Genomic DNA, 16827 nt, shown 5'->3' on the forward strand with positions numbered 1-16827 from the left:
ATGTCTACCAGGGAGAGGATGGTGGTAGTGGGATGAATTGGGAGATTGTGATTGACACATATACACTAATATATATAAAATAGGTAACTAATAAGAACCTGCTGTATAAAAATAAAATAAAAATTCAAAAAAAACAAAAAATAAAATAAACACAATTACCTATAACAGTCTTCAACAAAGGATTCTGAAAGCTGTAATTATGTAGTTAAGTACACTTGGAACTTTCCTGCATATTATGTGCATGTTATAAAAAAAATTACAGTATGTCTAATGAATGGAATATTGTGTAGCCATTAAAATCACATTCAAAAACATTTAATAACATAAGAAAATGTCCAAGACATAATGTTAAATCTTTTTAAAATAGGACACAAATTGTTCAATCCATTTTACTAAAATAAAAACTGTGCAGTATATTTATTTTAAATAGAATGGAAAGAAATACATCAAATGTTAACAGTGGTTATCCCTGAGCAAGAGTCAGCCATACTTTTTTTTTTCATTTTTGTGTCTTCTCAAATGTCCAAAATGAGCACATGTGGATTTTGTACTTAGAAAAACACAGATGCTACCTCAGAAGAAGAAATTTGCAAAGTGCTTTGAGTCCATTAGAGTCTGCTTCCCACACAATGTTCCCAGGTTCCTCATCTACCACAGTAAAAAGCAATTTGTAACCCTGGCCTGAGCCTTCCCCCTAGACTCTGTGCCTTTGTCTGCTTATTTCTGGATGGTATATAGCCCTTCTTGGATCATGCTTTTCTTACCCAGAACTTTACTACCAGTCATGAAGGACACCTAAGAAAAGAGACCTGCTTCCATAAACCTCATTTGTATTGGGTAGCCATTACAATAGGTCAGTGGTTCTCAACTCTTACTGTACATGGGAATCACCCAAGGAGTTCAAAATAAAGCAAAACAAAGCCGGAAATCACTTTCAGTGATACTGATTTAATTGGTCCAGGGTGAAGCTTGGACATCAATATTTTAAAGCTCCCAAGGTGATTATAATGTACAACCAGAGTTGAGAAGCACAGAGGTAAGTGAAGATACAGAAAAATAGAGTAATGCTTTCTTCAGCTGGATTCAGTTGAGCAAGATAGGCAGGATTGACACTGACCCTTGGAGGATCTTTTATAGCACTGCTCCCTGAAATACCCACAAGGTATCAGCTGTTCATTTGTTAATGCCATAGCCTAAAGATCATAAAGCACATCACCAACTTTGACATTCATTATCTGAATGACGCCAGGAGATGGGCAGACCCCAAAACGATGCTCTACATCCTCTTTCCCTTTCCTTCCAAACTCACTTGTGTTAAGGTCACCACTAAAAGGCAACTGTGTTAGCTGGAGGGGTAACACAATAAGCCACTAGCCATTCTTATGCTGGCACCTAGAAGAGGACAGAATGCTGAGAGAATGGGACATAGGACAAGGAAGTTTTGATGTGGGGAAGGAGGAAAGAAAAAGCCAGAAGTGGTGGTGATAGGTCCAATTGGGGTATTGGGTAGACAGGGAACATCAGGATCTTGTGTGGCATCAAGAAGATAAAAGGGCTCTGTCCACTTCATAACATTGCCAAGGGCATCCTGAAATGAGACCTATAAAGTAGGCTTAGCAGCATCACATACTTGAAAGAGAACTAAATTGGAAGTGAAGAGACTTGCTTCTAGGGCCAGGACTAGGGTGAGGCAAGTGAGGATACATTTGCACAACCCTGAGAAAGTGCCTTCTTGGGGGGTGGGGGTAGTAAGGATATGTTGGTCGAAGGGTACAAAGTTTCAGTTTTGCAAGATGAAAAAGTTCTGGAGATCTAAGGTACAGCATGGTGTACATTAACTACAGTTAACAATACTTTTTGGTGACTACAGTAAGCAATACTGTATTGTACACTTGACATTTGCTAAGAGGGTAGCTATTAAGTGATCTCACCATACACAAAAAGGACTAAAATGGTAACTATGTCAGATGATGGATATATTCATTAGCTTGACTGTGGTGATCATTTCACATTGTAGACGTATATCAAAACATCAAGTTGTACACCTTAAATATATATAATTTCTATGTGTCAATTATAGCTCAATACAGTTGAAAAAAAAAGACAAACTAAAAAAAAAATCTTTGTACCCTAGCTGCTTCTCTTGCTTTATTCTAGTCCTGGCCCTGCTTAGACTTAGGTTCTAGTCTTGCTTCTGACTCTACACTAGCTGTGTGATCTTGGGAAAGTCACTTCTTCTCTCTAACCACCACCCCCCAAACCAGAGTAGCTCCATTTTTATCTGTCTCACACGTTGTGCTTCCATGAAAATTTCGTTTGAAAAAGGAGTTCCAGAGCTTTAAAAATTCTGTATGACTTCTCTGAGTCATCTGTAAGAGTCCATCTAGCCCATAATGCTGTGATTCTATGACTAAAAAATGCAAACCACAAGAATTTATATGGGTCATTTTGAGCCTCTCTTTTTCAACCTGCAAATACTGAAAAGGCAGTTTCTATCACAGGCCAATGGGACAAATATTGAATTACCCTCTGGGAAAGGTCAATTTTCCTCTCTAGAACATTTCTAGAGGGTCACCAATCCCTTTGGGGGCTTTATGGAAGATTCCAAGAATTCTAGTGGTACAGAATGCTATAAATGCCAGCACTCGTGTGGAGCCCATTTGTCAATATCAGAGACCCCCATCATGTGGGGACTGCTAGAGACCCTGTCAGAAGTACAGATGGTGTGGCTCAGAGAGACCTGGTACAGGTTCATGAGGAACAACAGCTGTTGCTAGCCCTTGCTGGAAGACATAAAGCAGAAAGGAGAAAATTATCCTCAGCTATATTTCCTTGGGTGTCTTCATTACCAACATCCATATGTCAATATCCTATTTCTTATTCTTCTGTGTTTTCAGATCAAATACTAAATTTCGTCAGCATAGAGCAGCTTTTCATTTTGTTTGTACACTGAACAAAATCCTGGCCTTTGCTCCCCCTGTGAAAATGATGTTGACAATTGTAGATTTGAGATTTTGGGTTTTTTTTGGTATCCGCTGTCATTCCTGTCATGAGGTCAACCTAACAGTCACAGATTGAATTCCTTAGGAGTAGATTCTGAGATGGAAATTTGCATGCAAATTTTACTGGGGAGTACTCTCATTAAAAACACTTGTGGGAACCAACAAGGACCTACTGTGCAACACAGGGAACTCTACTCAATATTCTGTAATAACCTATATGGGGAAAGAATCTGAAAAAGAATGAATACATGAATATGTATAACTGAGTCACTTTGCCATACACCTTTAACTAACACAACATTGTAAGTAAACTATACTCCAATAAAATCAAAATTAAAAAAATAAAACACTTGTGGGAGGAAAAGAAGGAAGCAAATTTGGGCAGAAGGAGAAGATGGTGCAGTCCTAACAAGACCTCAGCCTACCCTTCAGGGAGCCCTGAAGTTGGGATGGCCCATTAGAGTTACCCCATTTGGAGTGAAGAGGTTATGCCTTGATTCCCCGTAACAACCAGTCACTGGATGCAGGCTTCCCTGGGAAGGGAGTATTACTCTAAGCTAGGCAGCTCTCCTCAGCCAACAACTTTCCCAGAAGCTGAAGGAATAAGTCCTTTGGTGCTGAAGGGGAATCTGGGTGGTACAACACAGCATCCCAACACTAACCTTTACCAATATGGCCTCCTTGTTTAGCAAGAGTAGCCCAACAACCAGTCCAGCATGATTGGATTGGTCATAGCTGTGGCCCAACTCTTCATCCATAATCACCTTGCCACTCCTCTATTGTCATGTTCCTATGTTATCTTGGTTGAATGCAGATGACAATCTAGTGTTCACCCAGCTACCTATGTGGTAACTCCCATTCTTTAAACTGAAAAAGAAACAGAAGTTGGACAGCAGCAGTGGTTTGGAGTCAGGCTGAGAGAATTTGCTGCTCAAATAAAAGTAGCTTTCAGTATTGCAAAGCTGGGCGCATTAAAGCTCACAGAGAGCAAAGGACAATTCTGAAGCTGCTAAAGCAGCAGGCTTATTTTTTACAAAGCCAAGGCTTTGTTACGCACCTCACCTTGTACAGGCACCAATGCCTGCTTCTGCTCTGCCTCCAGAGTCAAACTTTTCTTTTTTCTTTTTTTTCCTCCCTCAACTCATATTACTCTCTTTGGTCAGCTGTTAACAGGAAACAGTCAAACTATAATAAATTAGGTATGAAAACAAATGAAAGCACTTTTCTTTGTGGATTGCTCACTGACATGTACTGAACTGAGGTGACCATTTCTCCCCAGGGTTCTTGAGTACACAGCCACGTGCCCTAGCAGACACAGAGAAACTCTTCATGGTAAGAAGATACTGCAATGTTAAGCTACAGTTCTGACTTGCTCAGAAATGTGAGCAAGGCTCATAGCCCAGAAGGCCCCAGACCCAAGCTCATTAAGAAATCAGTATGCTTTTTCTATTTAATTTTTGAATAGGTAATACATCTACATGGTTCAAAGAACAAAAGTATAAAAAGATCTATAAAATCAGTGTTTATTAAGAGGCCTCGCATTTGTGGCAGCAGGAAGCATAAAGAGGCAACACTCATTTGTCATCCATGTCTTCCAGGAGCTTACACGCTGAGAGGACAGCATGAGTTGTATTTTTTAATCTTTACTGCTTTTGTACTTACAGAAAATAATACCTGCTTCTTGTAAAAAATGAAAAAAAATCAAACATTACATAAATAAATGACAGTGCAAGTAGAAGTTCTTGGTAATTCTACACCTCCGAGGTAACTACTGCCAATTCCTTCAAATTTTTTTCTATACACATACAAGTGTGTATTTTTTTCACAAAAATGGAACTACACTATAAATGCTATTTTGCAGCTTTTTTCTATGTAACAGTATATTGAATAAATGTTTTCTTTTGTTATATAGAGATTGAGCTATCTTTTTAACAGTAGCATAGTATTCCATGTATATATGCTATAATTTATTTATCCAGTTCTATTTTGAATTTTTAAATGTCTGTTGTACAGTTCTTCAAATTGGTTTCTCCACTGCTTGTAACTGATTTACCTTGACCTTACTCATCTCTGGAGAATTTACGACTAGTCAGTAATGGAAGCTTCATGGAAGAAGAGGCATCCACAAAGGTCTATAGGTAGTAGGAGATGCCAGAAAAAGGGACAGACAGGTGCAACTGCCTTGAGTAGGTAACAATGAGAGCAGTGCATAAGTGGGCAAGACCGTCTTCCAGATTTGAGCAAATGTGAAAACAGGGGAGAAATGGAGACGGGGCTGGGGTGAAGGATTTTAAAAACAAGGGAGATAAAAGCAGGTTGGAATGGAATGAGTCTTGATACATGGATGGTGAGTTGTTATAGAGCAAAGGTTTTATGAAGAGAATTAACATGCTTTAGTTGAATCCAAGCTTGAAATTAATTAACAATATAATGTGGCTATTTAGAAGTATTAGCAATCCTAGGCTGCTAAAATAACAGCCCATATCCAAAGCAAGCAATAATCAACATTGGTTAAATCACATGTGAATTATCAGGATCAATAAAATATTGACAGATGTCCATAGGAGAGAGACAACAGTGAGGGAACCTATTATCATGTCATGAACTGATTGTTGAAGGACTGGGACATTTTTAGCCTGAAGAAAAGAAAGATAATGGGAGATAGGCATATGCTGTTTTTAAAAATGTGAAGGACTGTCACATGGAAAAGGGGTTAAATTTGTCTCTTTGGTTCCAAAATGGTAGACTAGGACTAACAAGCAGAGATTACAAGAATGTAGGTTTTGACTCAACAGACAAAAACTTGTATTTTGCTAAAGGAAGTTTTTTTTTATTTAACAACTTTATTGGAGTAAAATTGCTTTACATTGTTGTGTTAGTTGCTGCTATATAACAAAGTGAATCAGCTATACGTATACATATATCCCCATATCCCCTCCCTCTTGCATCTCCTTCCCATCCTCCCTATCCCACCCCTCTAGGTGGTCACAAAGCACTGAGCTGATCTCCCTGTGCTACGCGGTTGCTTCCCACTAGCTATCTATTTTACGTTTGGTAGTGTATATATGTCCACGCCACTCTCTCACTCTGTCACAGCTTACACTTACCCCTCCCCGTGTCCTCAAGTCCATTCTCTATGTCTGAGTCTTTATTCCTGTCCTGTCCCTAGGTTCTTCAGAACGTTTTTATTTTTTTCTTGATTCCATATATATGTGTTAGCATACAGTATTTGCTTTTCTCTTTCTGACTTACTTCACTCTGTATGACAGTCTCTAGGTCCATCCACCTCACTACAAATAACTCAATTTCGTTTCTTTTTATGGCTGAGTAATATTCCATTGTATATATGTGCCACATCTTCTTTATCCATTCATCTGTTGATGAACACTTAGGTTGCTTCCATGCCCTGGCTACTGTAAATAGAGCTTAAATGAACATTGTGGTACATGACTCTTTTTTTTTTTTTTTTTTTTTTTTGCTGAAGCACTTAGGCTTTATTTTTATTGGAAGGCTTAGCTCAACATTGTAGTGGAAGATTATGCTTGTTCCAAAGAGTCTCCATGCATAAGATGAGATCGAATAAAGGAAAAAAGTCTTGTTCTGATGGTGCTGCTGGTATTAAGGGTGATATATATGTATACACACACACGCATTTTGAATCAGTGCTTTTTTTATCTTCCTTTCTGGCTCTCTATTTTTTTTTTATTAGTTTCTGCTTTATAACAAAGTGAATCAGTCATACATATACATCTGTGTCCCATGACTCTTTTTGAAGTATGGTTTTCTCAGGGTATATGCCCAGTAGTGGGATTGCTGGGTCACATGGCAGCTCTATTTTTAGTTTTCTAAGGAAACTCCTTACAGTTCTCCATAGTGACTGTATCAATTTACATTCCCACCAACAGTGCAAAAGGGTTCCCTTCTCTCCACACCCTCTCCAGCATTTATTGTTTGTAGATATTTTGATGATGGCCATTCTGACTGATGTGAGGTGACACCTCATTGTAGTTTTGATTTGCACTTCTCTAATGGTTAGTGACGTTGAGCACCCTTTCATGTGTTTGTTGGCAACCTGTATATCTTCTTTGGAGAAATGTCTATTGAGGTCTTCTGCCCATTTTTGGATTGGGTTGTTTTTTTGATTTTGAGCTCCATGAGCTGCTTGTATATTTTGGAGATTAATCCTTTGTCAGTTGTTTTGTATGGAAATATTTTCTCCCATTCTGAGGGTTGTCTTTTCATCTTGTTTATGGTTTCCTTTGCTGTGCAAAAGCTTTTAAGTTTCATTAGGTCCCATGTGTTCATTTTTGGTTTTATTTCCATTTCTCTAGGAGGTGGGTCAGAAAGGATCTGGCTGTGACTTATATCATAGTGTGTTCTGCCTATGTTTTCCTCTAAGAGTTTTATAGTGTCTGGCCTTACATTTAGGTCTTTAATCCATTCTGAGTTTATTTTTGTGTATGGTATTAGGGAGGGTTCTAATTTCATTCTTTTACATGTAGCTGTCCAGTTTTCCCAGCACCACTTATTGAAGGGACTGTCTTTTCTCCATTGTGTAATCTTGCCTCCTTTATCAAAGATAAGGTGACCATATGTGTGTGGGTTTATCTCTGGACTTTCGATCTTGTTCCATTGCTCTATATTTCTGTTTTGGTGCCAGTACCATACTGTCTTGATTACTGTAGCTTTGTAGTATAGTCTGAAGTCAGGGAGCCTGATTCCTCCAGCTCCATTTTTCTTTCTCAGGATTGTTTTGGCAATTCGGGGTCTTTTGTATTTCCATACAAATTGTGAAATTTTTTGTTCTAGTTCTGTAAAAAATGCCATTGGTAGTTTGATAGGGATTGAAATGAATCTGTAGATTGCTTTGGGGAGTATAGTCATTTTCACAATGTTGATTCTTCCAATCCAAGAACATGGTATATCTCTCCATCTGTTTGTGTCATCTTTAATTTCTTTCATCAGTGTCTTACAGTTTTCTGCATGCAGGTCTTTTGTCTCCTTAGGTAGGTTTATTCCTAGATATCTTATTCTTTTTGTTGCAGTGGTAAATGGGAGTGTTTTCTTAATTTCACTTTCAGATATTTCTTCATTAGTGTACAGGAATGAAAGAGATTTTTGTGCATTAATTTTGTATCCTGCTACTTTAACAAATTCATTGATTAGCTCTAGTAGTTTTCTGGTAGCATCTTTAGGATTCTCTATGTATAGTATCATGTCTTCTGCAAACAGTGAAAGCTTTACTTCTTTTCCAATTTGGATTCCTTTTATTTCTTTGTCTTCTCTGATTGCCATGGCTAAAACTTCCAAAACTATGTTGAATAATAGTGGTGAGAGTGAGCAACCTTGTCTTCTTCCTGATCTTAGAGGAAATGATTTCAGTTTTTCACCATTGAGAACGATGTCGGCTGTGGGTTTATCATATATGGCCATTATTATGTTGAGGTAATTTCCCTCTATGCTTACATTCTGGAGGGTTTTTATCATAAATGGGTGTTGAAGTTTGTCGAAAGGTTTTTCTGCATCTATTGAGATAATCATATGGTTTCTACCCTTCAGTTTGTTAATTTGGTTTATCACATTGATTGATTTGCATATATTGAAGAATCCTTGCATTCCTGGGAGAAACCTCACTTGATCATGTTTTATGATCCTTTTAATGTGCTGTTGGATTCTCTTTGCTAGTATTTTGCTGAGGATTTTTGCATCAATGTTCATCAGAGATCTTGGCCTGTAGTTTTCTTTCTTTGTGACATCTTTGTCTGGTTTTGGTATCAGGGTGATGGTGGCCTCATAGAATGAGTTTGGGAGTGTTCCTCCCTCTACTATATTTTGGAAGAGTTTGAGAAGGATAGGTGTTAGCTCTTCTCTAAACGTTTGATAGAATTCGCCTGTGAAGCCATCTGGTCCTGGGCTTTTGTTTGTTGGAAGATGTTTAATCACAGTCTCAATTTCAGTGCTTGTGATTGGTCTGTTTATAGTTTCTATTTCTTCCTGGTTCAGTCTTAGAAGCTTGTGCTTTTCTAAGAATTTGTCCATTTCTTCCAGGTTGTCCATTTTATTGGCATATAGTTGCTTGTAGTAATCTCTCATGATCCTTTGTATTTCTGCATTGTCATTGTTACTTCTCCTTTTTCATTTCTAATTCTTTCGATTTGAGTCTTCTCCCTTTTTTTCTTGAAGAATCTGGCTAATGGTTTATCAATTTTGTTTATCTTCTCAAAGAACCAGCTTTTAGTTTTATTGATCTTTGCTATTGCTTCCTTCATTTCTTTTTCATTTATTTCTGATCTGATCTTTATGATTTCTTTCCTTCTGCTAACTTTTGGGGTTTTTTCGTTCTTCTATCTCTAATGGCTTTAGGTGTAAGGTTAGTTGTTTATTTGAGATGTTTCTTGTTTCTTGAGGTAGGATTGTGTTGCTATAAACTTCCGTCTTAGAACTGCTTTTGCTCTGTCCCATAGGTTTTGGGCTGTCATGTTTTCATTGTCATTTGTTTTGAGGTATTTTTTCATTTTCTCTTTGATTTCTTCAGTGATCTCTTGGTTATTTAGTAGTGTATTGTTTAGCCTCCATGTGTTTGTATTTTTTACAGTTTTTTTCCTGTAATTGATATCTAGTCTCATAGTGTTGTGGTCGGAAAAGATACTTGATACGATTTCAATTTTCTTAAATTTACCAAGGCTTCATTTGTGACCCAAGATATGATCTATCCTGGAGAATATTCCATGAGCACATGAGAAGGAAGTGTGTTCTGTTGTTTTTGGATGGAATTTCCTATAAATATCAATTAAGGCCATCATTTTCCAATGTATCATTTAAAGCTCATGTTTCCTTATTTATTTTCATTTTGGTTGATCTATTGGTGAAAGTGTGGTGTTAAAATGTCCTACTATTATTCTGTTACTGTCAATTTCCCCTCTTATGGCTGTTAGCATTTGCCTTATGTATTGAGGTGCTCCTATATTGGGTGCATAAATATGTACAGTTGTTATATCTTCTTCTTGGATTGATCCCTTGATCATTATGTATGTCCTTCTTTGTCTCTTGTAATAGTCTTTATTTTAAAGTCTATTTTGTCTGATACGAGAATTGCTACTCCAGTTTTCTTTTGATTTCCATTTGCATGGAATATCTTTTTCCATCCCCCTCACTTTCAGTCTGTATGTGTCCCTAGGTCTGAAGTGGTTCTCTTGTATACAGGATGTATACGGGTCTTGTTTTTGTATCCATTCAGCCAGTCTCTGTCTTTTGATTGGAGCGTTTAATCCATTTACATTTAATCCATTTACATTTAAGGTAATTATCGATACGTATGTTCCTATGACCGTTTTCTTAATTGTTTTGGGTTTCTTATCATAGGTCTTTTCCTTCTCTTGTGTTTCCTGCCTAGAGAAGTCCCTTTAGCATTTGTTGTAAAGCTGGTTTGGTGTTGCTGAATTCTCTCAGCTTTTGCTTGTCTGTAAAGTTTTTAATTTCTCCATTGAATCTGAATGAGATCCTTGCTGGGTAGAGTAATCTTGGTTGTAGGTTTTTCTCCTTCATCACTTTAAATATGTCCTGCCACTCCCTTCTGGCTTGCAAAGTTTCTGCTGAAAGATCAGCTGTTAACCTTATGGGGATTCCCTTGTGTGTTATTTGTTGTTTTTCCCTTGCTGCTTTTAATATTTTTTCTTTGTATTTAATTTTTGATAGTTTGATTAATATGTGTCTTGGCATGTTTCGCCTTCGATTTATCCTGTATGGGACTCTCTGTGCTTCCTGGACTTGATTGACTATTTCCTTTCCCACATTAGGGAAGTTTTCAACTATAATCTCTTCAAATATTTTCTCAGACCCTTTCTTTTTCTCTTCTTCTTCTGGGACCCCTTTAATTTGAATGTTTGTGCGTTTAATGTTGTTCCAGAGGTCTCTGAGACTGTCCTCAATTCTTTTCATTCTTTTTTCTTTATTCTGCTCTGCAGCAGTTATTTCCACTATCTTATATTCCAGGCCACTTATCCATTCTTCTGCCTCCGTTATTCTTCTATTGATTCCTTCTAGAATATTTTTAATTTCATGTATTGTGTTGTTCATCATTGTTTGTTTGCACTTTAGTTCTTCTAGATCCTTGTTAAACATTTCTTGCATTTTCTCCATCCTATTTCCAAGATTTTGGATCATTTTTACTATCGTTACTCTGAATTCTTTTACAAGTAGACTGCCTATTTCCTCTTCATTTGTTTGGTCTGGTGGGTTTTTACCTTGCTCCTTTATCTGCTGTGTACTTCTCTGTCTTCTCATTTTGCTTAACTTACTGTGTTTGGGGTTTCCTTTTTGCAGGCTGCAGGTTCTTAGTTCCCGTTGTTTTTGGTGTCTGTCCCCAGTGGCTAAGGTTGGTTTAGTGGGTTGTATAGGTTTCCTGGCAGAGGGGACTGGTGCCTGTGTTCTGGTGGATGAGGCTGGATCTTGTCTTTCTGGTGTGCAGGACTGTTTCCTGTGGTGTGTTTTGGGGTGTCTGTGAACTTATTATGATTTTAAGCAGCCTCTCTGCTAAAAGGTGGGGTTGTTTTCCTGTCTTGCTACTTGTTTGGCATAGGGTGCCCAGCACTGGAGCTTGCTGGTCGTTGAGTGGATCTGGGTCTTAGTGTTGAGACAGAGATCTCTGGGAGAGCTCTCACCAATTGATACTACATGGGGCCAGGATGCCTGTGGTGTTCCTATATCCTGAAATCAGCTCTCCCAACTCAGACGCTCAGGCCTGACACCTGGCCAGAGCATCAAGACCCTGTCAACCACATGGCTTTTGGGAAGTCTGAGGTCTTCTGCCAGCATTCTGTAGATTTTCTGTAGGAGTTGTTCCACATGTAGATGTATTTTTGATGTATGTGTGAGGAGGAAGGTGATCTCCAAGTCTTACTCCTCCGCCATCTTGAAGGTCCTCCTAAAGGGTATTTTTTAAAGTTTAGTTTAAATATAGCAAAGATGCCCTGTGTGATTTCATTACCAGTATTATTCAGCCAATGCTTTCTTCATAAATAGAAGTAAAATTCAACCTAGTCCTTGCTGAATTTTCATAAATTCTTATTTACTGGGATTCAAAATAATGAGGCCTCATTGCACATTTCTGAAGAAAGATTTTCAAATACTTTAATTTTTCCTTCCTATCTTTATTTCTTAATCTCATGCTTTGGCACACCATGTGCCCTCAACTCCCACTGAAGCAGAGAGCACCTTGAAAACCCACACAAAAATGTAAATCTGAGAAATAAATATGTGTGGTTGGTTTAAAAAGAGTAAGAATTAACATTTAAAGCAATGGTAATTTACTGTGATCTGTAATTTTGAGCTCCTATGCTGAAATTGCTCATTTGGAAATTACCAAGTGCTTGGGTCTCATTTGTGATCTTCTTCCTGCATACACCCAGGACACAGAGGAGTCATAATGACTGGCTGAGTCACTGCTGCCATCTCCCCAAAGCATGTTCTCCAAATGTCAATACCATTTTCTATGGTGCAGTGAAGAAGATTCCCAACCATAACCTGCTTAAAGTACAGGGTGAGCCTGAGGTGGCACAGAACCTGGAAAGTGTTCAGAGGGCAGCACAATCATCCTCCATTCTCTACTCCTCCAGTAGGCAAATTATTAGGCCACAGATCATTTTGGTCTTGGAAAGCATCCGCATTACCCACTCCCATTAGTCATTACCTAAGTACAAATGGAAAACAATTTAAATTTAATGGGGCAAAAGGAGCTGCTTTTATCCCAATAAAATGATGTCTATACCTGATGAAATTATACTCGGATTATGAATTCATACCAGAAGCAAAAATATAGACATGATATAATATTAGAGACATGAATACCCTAAAAGACCAGTACATACGAAATCCTTGTGCTCTTCTGTGGTTCATACAGATATACTGTTCTTTCCAACTTCTCAAACCCTGACTCCAAAAAGGTTACCCAAAACTCAAGCATCAGATCTTTTCTCTTTCCTATGCAGCATAGATCCAGAGTGTTAGTAATTAATAGCTGTCTGATATAAATTAACTAAAAAGGAACCAAGAATCTCTAATCAAATGAATTGAGAAAGGGGAAGAACTTAGGAAGACTTAATATGATTGAACTTTTTCATAATACTGTGAACAAAGAAACAGTATTATACCTTTGTTATAGACTGTTTTTGTCAGGTTTTCTGAGAGTTATGTTGCTTGGGAGACATAATTTACCTTGTTGGAGAGTCATATCCATGTAAGGTTAAGTCATATTATAATCAGGTTCTATCTCTACTAAAGCTATGTCTAATTCTGAAGATTGTTGTTGTGGAAGATGAAAGAAATGAGCTTCAACTGCAATAGGACAGATTGTGGCCAGAAATAAGAAAGAAGCTACTGGCATTCATTCCATAAATATTTTGATAATGCCCGTCAATAAAAACAATTAGGTACTATAATTCAGTTGTGATTGCTTAAGTACAGGCTTGATAAACACCTAGCCCGGTGCCCACAAGTTGTTGAATCGTCTTTCCTTTCAATCAGGATAGAGATGCCAACTGTCTGGAAGGTTAAGGCTGAGGTTATGAGTAAGCCTGCTGTCCACAGTGGATAAGGTCCAAGGGGACCCAATAGACTGCGCATAAAAACTCAGTAGAACATTTAGTAACTATGGAAACATTTTTAAAAGAAAAAATAATCAATGTAGCTGTTTTCCCTTCGTTCAGGATTTTCCATCCTCCAAGCGATTATGGAAGCAGCAGTGCAAAACAACTGGCAAGTGACAGCAAGGTCTGTGGGAAACATAAAGGACGTCCAAGAATTCAGGCGCATCATTGAAGAAATGGACAGGAGGCAGGAAAAGCGATACCTGATTGACTGCGAAGTTGAAAGGATTAACACAATTTTGGAACAGGTACGTTTAAGATTTATTCCACGCCCAGCCAACCTGTTAAATCATCAACCTGAGGCAGTTCCCATATCTGCTAATAAATATTAAGTAGCCAACAGACTAAACTTGCCAACAGTTTTGATAGTCTCTCTAATCCTCTTTTCCTCCCCAGTGGCTGCAGAAAAGGAGAGAGAGAAATAAAAGAAAATCTAAGCTGTTGAAAATTGCATACCATGATTAATCTGGTAGTCTCTGCAATTTAATGCTACTTATCAGATAAACACACGCTTTCACACCTCTGTTTCATAGATAGCTGACTATTTCAAAGTAATCTCCTTCCTTTCAACACCTTCCTCCCAGCAAGGAACAGACAAGGGATTAGGCAGGGCAGAAGGGTAGGGGTTTTGTTTCAGGGGCCTAGTTGCAAAGTATCAGAGCAGTATTCACTAGGTTTGAATTTGTGGATATTATTGAAGAATACCCCTCTGGTTTGAAACAGAGAGCAAGAGAGAATGAATGAGAATATGTATATATATAATTGCAGATCATTTTTATAAAGTAAGATGGCATATGAGAAAAAAATATTTATGGTTTTTAAAATGTGAAAAAAGTGAAAAAGCATCAGACTGGGGAAAAATACAATTCAATGGACCAAAATATATTCATTATTAATCTTGGATATTTAAATTTAAGACTGAAACATATTAGAAGAATTGTTTTACCCTAAGCCAGATGGATATTCTGTTTGGAGTAAAGAGTCAAATAGAAATGTGGTGAAAGTTTATTATTTTCCTTAGAAGTCTCAGTTCGCCAGTTAATAACAAAGTGCCTATGCTGCCATAAACAAAACTGTAAGGGAAACATTTCCATTCTAATTCGATCCCAGTGTACCTAGGGGCCAAAGCAGCTTCAGAGATTGAAATTATAGTGAGCAGCCATTGCTTGGGAGAGCTGTTTTATAGCAAATTAAATATTAACAATTTGTCAGATATGCTCCCATAAGAAGAGAATGCAAAAAAAAAAACAAAACAGCAGTAAGAAAAGGGAAGGGAGGGGATGGGAGAGAAGAAGAACAAGGAAGGAAGGAAGGAAGGGGGAGGGAAGGAAGGAAGGGAGGGAGGGAGGGAGGAAAGAAGGAAGGAAGGAAAGAAAGAAGGAAGGAAGGAAGGAAGCACTGACTCTGCATCACAGAGATACAAAGCTGTCCCCATCTCTAGTGAACCAACCTCACAAAAAATCTAGAGCACTAGCCTGGCTAAATCAAATTTCCCAACTAACATTCTCTTAAGCTCCCCAAATGATACACCCCTCCCTTCCAAAAGAAAAAAAAAACTTGCCTTTGATTTTCTTAGACCTTGAAAGTGAAGAATCAGGTCAGTGATGTTGGTGTATGTACTACATGCCCTCTAAAATTTCATACCAAAATAGCCTCTTAGTGGGTGACCTACTTAATAGCCTAAAGCAGAGGAACATCCTCCATGTCATACTTTGTTTTCCTTCTTTGGTGCTAGTGACTTAGGCTTCTTGAATAGTGTACATTCTGATAAGTCTTTGGGGTTTTAGAGGACCCTTTTACTGGAGTCTGGGATTTTTCAGCATGACGTAGTAGAAAAAGCAGTGGGTAGAGCTGTGAATTCGATATAGCTGTGGGATCTTGGGCACTTAAAATATCTATGCCTCAGTTGTGTCATCTGCATAATGGGCAATAAAATTTGCTCTTCCTCACATGATTGGTATAATTGCTTTGAAAAGCGTAAAATGCTATAGAAAAAAAATTATTATTACTAAACATTTTCAGGAAAACGAAACTAACATTATTCGAAAACTCCGTCCTCTCTTTTTTTTTAAAAAAAAAATCTTTATTGGAGTATAATTGCTTTACAATGGTGTGTTAGTTTCTGCTTTATAACAAAGTGAATCAGTTATACATATACATATGTCCCCATATCTCTTCCCTCTTTTGTGTCCCTCCCTCCAACCCTCCCCATCCCACCCCTCTAGGTGGTCACAAACCACCTAGCTGATCTCCCTGTGCTATGCAGCTGCTTCCCACTAACTAACTATTTTACGTTTGATAGTATATATATGTCCTTTCCACTCTCTCGCTTTGTCCCAGCTTACCCTTCCCCCTCCCCATATCCTCAAGTCTATTCTCTAGTAGGTCTGTGTCTTTATTCCCATCTTGCCCCTATGTTCTTCATGACCTTTTTTTTTTGATTCCATATATATGTGTTGGCATACGGTATTTGTTTTTCTCTTTCCGACTTACTTCACTCTGTATGACAGACTCTAGGTCCATCCACCTCACTACAAATAACTCAATTTCGTTTCTTTTTATGGCCGAGTAATATTCCATTGTATATATGTCCCACATCTTCTTTATCCATTCATCTGTTGATGAACACTTAGGTTGCTTCCATGTCCTGGCTATTGTAAATAGAGCTGCAATGAATATTTTGGTATAAGACTCTTTTTGAATTATGGTTTTCTCAGGGTATATGCCCAGTAATGGGATTGCTGGGTCATATGGTAGTTCTATTTTTAGTTTTCTAAGGAACCTCCATGCTGTTCTCCATAGTGGCTGTATCAATTTACACTCCCACCAACAGTGCAACAGAGTTCCCTTCTCTCCACACCCTCTCCAGCATTTATTGTTTGTAGATATTTTGATGATGGCCATTCTGACTGATGTGAGGTGATACCTCATTGTAGTTTTGATTTGCATTTCCCTAATGATTAGTGATGTTGAGCGCCCTTTCATGTGTTTGTTGGCAACCTGTATATCTTCTTTGGAGAAATGTCTATTGAGGTCTTCTGCCCATTTTTGGATTGGGTTGTTTGTTTTTTTAATACTGAGCTCCATGAGCTGCTTGTATATTTTGGAGATTAATCCTTTGTCAGTTGTTTTGCTTGAAAATATTTTCTGCCATTCTGAGGGTTGTCTTTTCATCTTGTTTA

General features: G+C 38.0%; 1 protein-coding gene across 2 annotated transcripts in view; it reads left to right on the plus strand.

Moving 5' to 3' along the window:
• GRIA3 (glutamate ionotropic receptor AMPA type subunit 3) overlaps positions 1 to 16827 on the plus strand; it is a gene marked incomplete at its 3' end in the record, with an annotated part of 298730 nt that overhangs the window by 125715 nt on the left and 156188 nt on the right. For both annotated transcript variants that reach the window (XM_079727502.1, XM_079727501.1), the window contains exon 4: positions 13706 to 13893. In XM_079727502.1, the coding sequence (XP_079583628.1) occupies positions 13706 to 13893 (188 nt within the window). The remainder of the gene's footprint in view (positions 1 to 13705; positions 13894 to 16827) is intronic.

This window comes from Hyperoodon ampullatus (assembly GCF_949752795.1).
Source record: "Hyperoodon ampullatus genome assembly, chromosome: X".
In the NCBI taxonomy this organism is placed as follows: Eukaryota; Metazoa; Chordata; class Mammalia; order Artiodactyla; family Ziphiidae; genus Hyperoodon; species Hyperoodon ampullatus.